Genomic DNA, 11,017 nt, shown 5'->3' with positions numbered 1-11,017 from the left:
GCGGATGCGTTCGGTCTAATGGAGTCATTTACGGGGAGAACGGTGTCTGTGGATGGTACTTCTGAGCTGCCATGCTGAGGCTTGCTGCAGAGGACGAGACGGCGAGCAACATTACAGGGTGTAATTACTTCAAGCACCATTAGGAACACAATAACATCTGCGCTTAGCACAAAACAAAGTCCGGCATGCTCGCCGAATGTGTTTGTGCATGTGCCACTCGTTTTATGTGTGTCTGCACAAACTGGGACTCTGTTGCTGGAGCAATCTACTCATTACTTGTTAATCACTTGAATAGGAGGACCTGTTTGCTAACAAAGCGCCAGCCGAGGTAATGACTTGTCACTATACAAAGCACTCTGCAGAAGCCCGCTGGCAGAGGCCAAGGCGCCGCTGTGGATTCAGCAGCTATACTACCGCAGCAGCACTTCGGTCCCGAACCCAACTTCACAAAGAGGATGTTGAGTTGGGTGCTGTCGTCTTTGCTCTCAAAATGAATAAGTGCAATTTTGGAGTACTTTGCATTCATAACTTATTGTTGGGACATGTGCTACTTGTGTGTTTTTAAAGTGTCAGTTCACCATATTAATTAAACTAACTGACATTTTTTTCCTTTATGGTATTGAGGCATGAAGATAATTTGGGTTTTATATGCCAAGGTTTAGAGATATCCCCTCTGAAAGCTGTGTTGCCACTCCCATTAAAAAGTGAATTTAATAATGACATTGACAGGCAAACTGTATTTAAAGTGGAAGTCATGCCACGGCTGATACCAACCCAGTATAGCAGACATATCTTCTGTAAGAGGTAGTTCTAATAAAAACAGTTCCAAATCGTAATACATACACATTATAGAGGATACCGTATGATAGTATGCTGTTTGTTTTTACATTTTTCTGAAGCTGCTTCAACACTGGGGTGGTGTAGTGGCTAGCACTGTCTCCTCACAGCAAAGGGGGCCTGTGTGGGGTTTGCATGTTCTCCCACGTGTCTCTCCGGGTTCTCTGGCTTCTTCCCACAGTCCAAACGCATGCAGCTTAGGTTAATTCATTTTGCCAAATTTGCCGCTAGGTGTGAATGTGAGCGTGAATGGTTGTCTGTCTCCATGTGTCAGCCCTGTGATAGTCACCCGGTCCAGGGCCGACCCTGCCTTCGGTCTAGTGTCAGCTGGGACCGGCTCCTGACCCGCCGTGACCCTGAACAGGATAAGTGGTTAAAAATAATGTTTGGATGGATGTTTCAACACTCAGATTTCCCCTGTGCATTGCATTTATTCTATTTGCGCACTCATGGGACTTCATCAAATCCAGAAAATGAAAATAATATATAAACGGTCAGGAGAGGTCAAGAAGCCACAGGCTAATAAAATGGACCTACCGTCAACATGAGGAAAAACAAACTATGACTAAAAAGGAAAAGAAAATACATAATTCAGAAAACATTAAATAAATAAATGTCAAGGCTCACACAAAATCAGTTGACAACAATCCAATAAACACAAAAAATACCGGAAAAATAATTCAACTAATACATTATTTACTGCAGTATGGTTTGAGTATACTTGAAGTGTCGCTCTTCTGTTGTGAACACACTGTATGGATGATGCTCTTTGTAGTTGCACCCCCACTAGTGACGACTGGTTGGACACGGGAAGACAGCCACATTGAAATATTCATGAAATATATTCATGTTTCATCAGATTGGAAGGACTTCCTTATTGACTATCTATCTGCTACAGGGACTAAGCTTCTTTCCAATTGACATGTTCTACTCTGTATATTGATTATGTTATTAGAGCCCCTCCTCGCTTGCAGCGCGGCTTTATTTTTGATTCTCTATACATAACGACATATTGACACGTTTTATCATTTGCATGTGATTCCGCTGCAGCGCTGTTACACTATTCATAAATAATGGGTTGCAAAAGTCATTAGTCATTAGTTTGTAATTGCCCGGTTTTCATTGTCTATTGATGAAGCACTTTCATGCTAATTATTATGAACTAACATTTTAAGTATTTGTGTCAAATTAAATTATTTTAAACTGTAACTAACAGCACATGACAATAAATGTAAAACCAATTCTCAAGTTACTAGTTCGTACACATTCAGTCCAACATTGGTTGCATATGGCAACAGTTGAACGACTGTATTAGAATCAAAATATGTATCAATATATGGAACCTCTGTGCAGTATTCTGCTAAGATTTACACACTCTTCCTGCAGTCTTTTCAGTGAGAAAAACAGCTTTTTTTCTGCTTTATTAGAGAGAAAAACACATATTGTCATGTTATGGTGTTTAATCATGTTGTCACTTGTCCACCCTCAGCCTGTTGATGTGTCGATGGTGGCCACTTCACAGACATCCTGAGAGGCCTCCAGTGACTGGGAACACTCAGTCAGTATCATGCCAAGATGTGAGGGTGACATTAATCTTTTTCAAAGCAGAGCGTTGCAAAATGAACTGTGGCAATATGTATCTTTGAATGCATAAATAATGCAAGGGTAGGTAAACCCCAACTCATTCAAAAGGAAGTCTTCACCCCCAGTGCACATTGGAATAAACTTCCCCTGAAATTAATGCATTGTGGAGTAAATCACAAATCCGAGCACTGCTTCCAGACCATTATTACAATTTGCAAGATTAAGAAGCTGGGTGTATAGCTTTGCTAATTGCTGTACTAATGCTGATTCAAGGGCCTCTCCTTTTGAGTGTTGGCTTTTACTCAAAATTACCATAATAACTGTTATGGTACTGTATCGAACTGTTGAATTGAATGTTTTTTAAGAGACACCTCTAAAATAATCAAAATAGGAGGATAACGCCAAACGGCAAAAGGAATAGTGATGTTTTATTGCTTATAACCAGTAGACAATTTGTCCGTTTCCTTCAACATCAACTAGCGAACCGCTCAATTAATGACTCTTTTAGTAATAATAATAATAGTAATATGGTTTAAAGAATATTATAAATCGAAGACAAAATTAGAAGAAAGTGAGAAAAAGTAGCTTTTACAAATCCGTCTGCTACTTCAGCACCACGGACAGCGACATGGATTTATCAACACACAGCACAGTCGGGCTGCTGATATTTCAGACCCATGGTCGGGGCAATTGATTCTAACTCCCACAAACCTCAGTCACATGAAGGGTCAATGAGTCGGGCAGCCTCGACTGACACTATTCAACCGAAACAACCCTTCTGTCCCTGCGTTCTCTCTGGGGATAGAGAGGGGGGAGTTTCAGGTTAACAAGCGCAGCGCCCACCCTCGGGTTCCCACTCAGGTAAACACTGCTGCTAGCTGCAGGCTCAGTCGTCGCCATGTTGAGAGCTGTTAGAAATAGAAATGCTCCCAATCTCATTTATAAACACATTTAATCAGAAAATGCATTTCAGGCAGCCAAAAGTCATCTGTTCAAGTTTGTTATTGTGTCCAACTAACAGCTGAAAGATAAAAGATATCCAGTTTGCGTTCATATAATCCTATCCGCACATTTGTGAAGCTGGCATATTGCTTGTAAAATTACTCGATGAACTATGAATCAATTAAGAATTTATTTGGTGATTAGTTAACTAAGTCTCAGCTCTTTTTCCTTTACAAGTAGGGCCTTGTTAGAAAATGGGACCAAAAAGCCATCATGAGATCAGGTAACTCGAATGCAAGCGCCCATCTCTTTCTGGGTGAGATTGTAAATGCATGAAGTATGACCCGTTGACCTGAATATTCCATTAAAAAGCATGCAGAGCTCCTCCAAGAGTGGAAAATGCAGCTTTTTCAGTGTCTCCCCACACTTCCACCATGGATATCATAATAAATATTGATTAAAAAAAAAAGATTGCGTGGTTCCGGCTTTGAGGTCTGACCTCCAGCGTGTGTGAGTGCATTAGGGACTTGAAATGTGTGAGTTAAGGTGTGTGCGTGGGCGAGAGACGGAGAGTGAGCGATAAGAGGCCGGTAGTGGCTCCTGACTGAGAAGATGGACTGTTATGGCCTCATTGATCTAGATCTCTCACAGGGAGCCCATTCCAATCGATACGAGGAGAAGTAGGCAACAGCACTGCTGCTGTTTGGACCACCGCCCATGCAATGCTCTCTCTGTCCCTCTATCTCCGTTTCTCACTTCCACTGTTTTCACACCACCCACCTAATTCCCCTTAGTCTCTCAAAACAAGCAAATATTTATTTTGTTTGGCTCCTGGTAGCCGGCCTGCTGTGGGAAAACAGCGATTTTTCAGATCGGGCCGCTGTAATTGTCGGTGTCAAACAACGTGATGCTACATGCCACCGCAGCAACTTTACCCGACCTCACGTTTTTCACACTTGAAAACAAGACAAAGGTTAGGAAAGAAAAGAAATGTCGGTAAATTTATCATACTTTGCTCCCGATTAGAGGAAGTGCTTGAAAAGGCCAAATCAGGCCAATAATAATGGGAATATTTCGGATGTATAGGTCAAATACAAAGTAGGAAAATAAAAAAGAAAGGATGAAAATGTCTGTTTTATCTGTTATATTCTGAGTGTGACTCTTTATGTGGAAGAGCAAAGACCTGCATCTTCATGTGTGTGTGTGTGTGTGTGTGTGTGTGTGTGTGTGTGTGTGTGTGTGTGTGTGTGTGTGAAACAGAGACAGAGAGTCAATGAGAGCGTCGAGGGGACACAACAGCCCCGTCATCTCCAGTTAGGAGCACTTTCTTTGTGTAAAGAGACCAGGATTGGGGACAGAGGTGTGTGTGCGGTGTGTGTGCAGTAGAGGGCTGTTTGCCCCTGCTTCGTCCCACCTTGCGTCTCAGGTGGGATGTGGGAATGAGATTGCGGCTCTCAGGGGCGCTGCAGAGCGGCAGAGGGAGAAAATCAATCAATAAGGAAGTGGCAAAGCAGGAAAATGAGGCGAGGAAAGAGAGAGGGAGGGAAAAACAATTTGGTTGCCGCGGCGGACAAGAGAAGGCCGTACGATGCGCCTCGTCTTTGCGGTCACATTATGCTTCATAGCAGAGTAATGTACGGCCATTTCAAAGGACAGTCACTCCACAGTACCGGATACCTGCTCAAAGCAGCAGGGCAGCACCGTCACACGTTGGCGGCCATAAGTGGCGGGAGATAACTTTTAAATCTCTATGGATTAAAAGGAACACAAGTGACAGGGATAACCTTTATTTCATTCTTTTCTCCTTCGGAAAGTACGACACACTCACAAATTGAAGCACTGCGCTCTTCAAACGTTTATGGTACTACACGATGGCTCTTCTGGGCTTTAGCGTTGTCCCGGCTCTGACTTTCTGCTTTGTACTGACAGGGCGGAGAAGTTTCACTGTAATTTACAACTAATTTACAGGCCATGAAGTAGCGCAACAATACCTCGGGCCTTTCTATCAGATGCATTTGAAACAATAGGATTTTTCCTAGAATTACGATGAAGATGTTTATCTGGTAATTGCATAATGATTGGCTGATGAAAAGAGATAACTGTAAAACTCTACATCTTCATGTTATTAATACGACTACAAATTTGTAACAGACATTGTAAAGATTGAAATAAACAGGCAGAGAGAACAACAACTTGAATTAAGTGCGCTTTTAAACTTGACTATTATTCATGCAGGATATCTGCCTCTGCTCCATCAATTTTGATGATTTAAAAAAAAAAAATCTGTATTTCTTGTGAGTTCTTCAACTTTATCTAAGTACAATATAAAATTAATGGAGCCCTTTATGCTTTCCATATAATTATTTCATTAACTTGTGTAATGTGGATTGTGATTTAGTATTACCATTTCTATGTCTTGTTCACTTCTAATTATGTTGTTCAGCCTGAGGAGAGGCTGATACATCAGCCTGTCAGCGTTTAGGGTTTAGATAATAGACTTCGATATATTGTCTTTAACACACCACAGGCAAACATTTACATTTGCATGCATTGGTCAATTTACAGATTTTAGGCTATTTTGCTGCCATAACATATCTTCTTGACTGACTTGAGTGGAAAAACGTCCAAAATACACATGTTTATTGCACTAATTTGTCTATTTGCAATAGTAGATTTCTCCTTCACCAGAAAACAGCATGCAATAATACAGTATTTGCATATTTAATCATAAAATGACAAAAAACATAAAGGCTGTTTTTCTCAAAATTAGTTTATTTTTTCTCTGAGCCAGAAATCTCCACTTCAGTAGCACTTACATTCACCAAACTTTCCAGTTTCATTCCCGTCTATATTCTGAAGATTTCTACTGAGGTGTTTGTCCATACATCATTCATAGCCTGAATTATAAAACATCTTATTCCTAGAAATATTGCAACATTTTTTGTATGGCTGTTTTATGGAGTGATACAAAGAGATATCCAAAATTCCCTCAGTGAAAAACATTGACTCTAATTTGTCAACAGAGTACAAAACTAATTTGAAACCTACCTTTATCCAATGTTCACATTTCTGCTCTGGAAATATATGCACATTGGCAATTAATAAGATAAGGCCTCATTTTCTTTTTCAGAAAACTATTACAAAAAAATAATTGTCTAAATGTAGGTGTTCAACTTGGGCAGTTTCATGGCAATATCTATTAGTTCATATTTTTTACCTATTTACCTGAGGTGTCTCCCTGTAATTGACTTTGAATCATTTTCTTTCTTTCATACCACTCACACTATGTTCAGTCATTGTAGACCTATGAGTTCCAGTGGCACCCTATAACTGGCATCACTTTGAAATAGTGCATTAGTTACCAGTGCATTGGCTGTAAAAGGTGGTGCGGGTAAGAAATTCCTTTTTCATTACTAGCCAAAGGATATGTATTTCAAAGGAAATGAACGCTGTTGAACCAAACTGTTTGGTTCAACTCTGATGCTTGTAGGTAACTAGGACAACCCGCATTGTCTGTAACTCGAAGATTTGTGGGAAATTCAGATTACTCTTCGACACTTTCGGAACCGCCTCGCGGTATCAAATAAAGGAACAAGAACCTGTGTGCAGAATGAGCACAGTGTGAAATACCACTCCATCTCAGCAGAGACCTTTGATGTCTGATGTTCTTTAATGAAACATCTCGCTCACATCAGAGCACCCTATTAAATTCCACTCATACAGGGAGACAGAAAGAGAACGAAAGAGTGAGATTGAGAAAGCCAGAGCAAGGTAGCGCTGACCTTTTGTGTGCATCCGTGGGAGTGTGTGTGTGTGTGTGTGAGAGAGAGAGAGAGAGAGAGAGAGAGAAAGGGAGGGAGGGAGGAGCACAACATGAAGATAGAGCAAAGAACATGAAGAGAACCATATTTCAAAAGCACTTTATTGAATATTTTCAAAAACTAATCACGAATCTACTCACATCACAGTGTGTGTGTTGACTCGAACAGTAAGATTGCATAAACACTTTAAGTCGAACTGAAACTAAGAATTATTTTTGCTAACAAATCAAGTACGACTGTAGGCACTCGGCAGCTACTGAAATAGCATACAAATAAGTAATGTCCGGGAATCAGTTCTAACGTTAGCAAGCTAAGCTAACTAGCGTCAGCTTTCCAAGTGGAAGCTATGGGTGCACGCTAGTTTTCCTAGCCTGCTAGCTTCCAACAGCTGCCGTACCAATATAGTTTGTTTATGCACACAAAAGTGCGTAGGAATTCAAAATTCAGTTTGACTTTGTTTGCATCGACTGTCATACATGCTAAATTATGTAGCTTTTTCAAATGGTCGGACCTGAAAGCTTCCCAAGTTTCTCTGTGTCTACATGTACATTTGAGTGTGTGTGTGTGTGTGTGTGTGTGTGCGTGTGTGTGCGTGTGTGTAGAGTATTTAAAAGCATCCAACTCTTAACATCATACTGTTAACTGACAAAAGTGGGCAATGAAGGGAAAACATAATGGACCTCCAGAGTCAGTATTAACATAGTTGAAGAGGATTCATAGAGAGGAACAGCCTTTCATGGTATTACAAGTTAAGCTGTGTGTGTGTGTGTCTGTGTGTGTGAGAGAGAGAGAGACACAGAAAGACATTGAATATCAGAAACATCATAGAAAGACAGAACATGTGTGTGTGCCTGTCTTTGCTCCTCTATAGGCGCTTGTGTCGGCAGCGTGTTGGCTGCAGTGAGAGAGCATCTGCAAAACGGCAGTCATGAGGCTAATTGTGATAGAGCTAACTCATCACACTGGCACATTCACAACTACATTAACGCACACACACTCCAATGATTGCACGCCCCTAAAGGGATTGTGGAAAACACACTTAACCCTACACACACACACAACATACCCTCACGTATCATTATTGTGTATGTGGTTTAAAACAGTTTTCATCAATGCATTCTCTGATGGTCTGACTTTACAGAAAATGAGCTAATGGGGCTGATTTCAAAACCACACAATAGATTATCTTTAATACAGTTAACCATGTGTAATTCTGGCTAATCCCAGGTGATGAGTCAACCGTCAGTAGTTTTTGGCCAGGGAGGAGCAGAGCTTAGAGCCACAGGTGCACCGCAGCAGTGCTGAGACACACCAAATCACTTAGCAACCACTTTGCCTTATTACCCAGAATCCACCGGGGTCCTGTTAGTGTATTAGCAGGGTATTCAGTTCTTTTCATTAGTGCCCCTGACTCATATCTGCTTCCACCTGGGTCACAGATGGGGTTTTTTTTCCCAAAAAAGAGGGAAGATCAGTTTTCATGATTCTCTTTTCTTTTTTTTCTTTTGGCATTTCATGTCAGTTTATCGGTGTACTTCAGAGGCCTTTCTTCTTCGTCCCTCTCACCAAGCAGTATCTCCTCGGCTGTCTCTCTTTGCTACACAGGGAGAAATCCTATTTGTGTTCTCCTTCATGGCAGCACCGATTGTCGCGGCAGAGTCCAGCTGAGTCCAGCTCAGTCCAGTTCATCTGGCGGCTTGAGATCCTCTGGGCTTCAAAATCTTCCATTTTCAAAAACAGTACTGATATAAAAAAAAAAAAAAGAAGAAGCTGAAACCGAGGTTTGAATATGGCAGCGCTGGCATATCATATTTTGGGTTTGTAAAAGCTGCATTAGGCAATTTTGCACATAACAATCCCAAATGGCTGCAAGGAGATAACTATCTCTTCAGTAACAACAAATCATGCAGTAGCTAGTATTTCTTCACTTTGGCCTTTTTCCCTCTTAACGGCTACTAATGGGAGCCTTGTCAGCTTTTTGTACCACACCGTCTTGTGCATTGAGAGGGCGTCCTGCAAGTTTCATTTGAACAAATGCACTGAGGAGGGATGGGACGCCAGCGTTTGGGATTCACACTGATGGGATTTATGTATTTTTTCCAGGAAAGTCGTGCCAAGTGCAACTCAGTTTTTGTTTTCCAGCAGCTGAATGTTCCGTCCAGCTCTCAGTCCACTGACTAGTGTGTGCTTGGCTCCACGGCCCACAGTGTACACGGGTCTTCTAACAAACACTGCTGCTGCTGCTCCTCAATACCGCGGGCAAACAGCCTGATCAACTGGCAATGGACACTGCAGAGGGGAACAGAGTGTACACACACACACACACACATAAAAAGAAGCACACGAGGCATCATTTAGCCTGAATAACAAACCATCAACTTAATGACTCTGCTCATTTCAATGAGGCTTTACCGTCAATGTGGCAGATGTAAAAGCAATGGAACGGCACCCCTGTGTGCAGACTTGACAAGCAAACTCGGGATGAGACAATGTTTGTGGTGTGTTAAGTATGAAGATCTTTAAAGGGACACCTACAACAGATGTTAGAATACAGATGGGGCTGACGCACTATAATGAGACATCCTGATACATACAATAAAAAGTAAAAGTGCACAGGCAGAAAATGAGCTGATGTGAACGGGATAGATGGCTGTTATCGTACAGTATAGCCTCAATTACTGCCTGTGCCTTTGTCTGCTAAATGACACTTTCATTTTTACAGAAACACCTGTTGTTTACTTGCAGGCTTCACGGATAAGTTAATATGATGGAACAGCACAGTAACTTAACTTAGCATTCTCAACCCAATGTTTTCCAGAATGCCATTCACACATGAAATAAAAATACCAATTCAATAAATATATGTTTACTCTAAAATCAAGGTAGCACTATATGTTTGGGTTATAATTCCATCACTATTGTGTTTTAATTGTTTGGTTCAATCATTGTGGCAGGTCGGGTTCCTTTTCCAAATGTGTATTTCTCACATCCAATGCAAAACTCTTTCTTTCTTTCCGTTTCGCCTGGGCTACTACCATTAATTATCCGAGCAGCACTCTGGCTGGCTCACTCCAAGAGCGATTAGCGGAGAGGAAGAGGCAATAAAAGGACGGACTTCTGCTTTAATTAAAGGGGAGTAGCCTTTTAACATGGGGAGGGCCGTTAAATTAGCAACATTACAGCGCCATGCATCATTGGCAAAGTACAATGGAGCATGAAATAAATGATGCGTCCAGCAGTGCCACACCGGCTGTATAGCGATCTGATAGTGAAGGAAGCTTTAAGTGTGGACGGGGCCAGAATAATGAGGGGGGCTAATTCCGCCAAGTTGCCAAGATCGTCCAACAGGGAACAGTGAAAGAGTCTCCTGACCACAGACTGTTGGACACTAGCAGCGCTAATGGCACTGCTGCTATCATTTCTGTCTGGCCAAGTAGGAGAACTTCTTTCTCACCAGCTAACACTACTGCTGACCATCAAGATTACTTACTTTTCCCTGACCATGTTGAAACCCTCTAGCATGTGTCTAAAAGAAAAGTTCAATATTTTGGGAAATATTTGTATTTACTTTATAGCTTAGCTTAGCATTAAGACTGGAAATTGAGAAATAACTAGCCTTGTTCTGTACAAAGGTAACAAAATCCAACTACCAGCAACTCTAGAGCTAACCAATTAACATCTTGTTTGTTTAATCCAAACAAAAAAAGTGTAAAAACAAAAATTTGCTTCCTAGAGTCTCCGCTGGTTGCCCGGTCAGGCTAGATGTTTCCTCTGTATTTACGCTAACACCAGCAGCTGCAGCTAATTACAGAAACGGTGCTATCTACTGTCTA

At 41.4% G+C, this 11,017-nt stretch overlaps 1 protein-coding gene across 1 annotated transcript in view; it reads right to left on the bottom strand.

Annotated features, from left to right (window-relative positions):
• Window positions 1-7,267: 7,267 nt before the first annotated feature.
• The window catches only part of cerk (ceramide kinase), a 37,652-nt gene continuing 33,902 nt past the window's right edge, over window positions 7,268-11,017 (bottom strand). Inside the window, exon 13 of the mRNA XM_076111362.1 lies at window positions 7,268-9,473. Within this exon, the coding sequence (XP_075967477.1) occupies window positions 9,362-9,473 (112 nt within the window). The 3' untranslated portion in view covers window positions 7,268-9,361. The remainder of the gene's footprint in view (window positions 9,474-11,017) is intronic.

The sequence above is a fragment of the Anarhichas minor genome, unplaced genomic scaffold (genome assembly GCF_050575085.1).
Source record: "Anarhichas minor isolate MPS153535 unplaced genomic scaffold, ASM5057508v1 ptg000045l, whole genome shotgun sequence".
Classification (NCBI taxonomy): Eukaryota; Metazoa; Chordata; class Actinopteri; order Perciformes; family Anarhichadidae; genus Anarhichas; species Anarhichas minor.
Note: the sequence above shows the minus strand (reverse complement) of the source record. Positions and strands in the feature narration are given on the sequence as shown.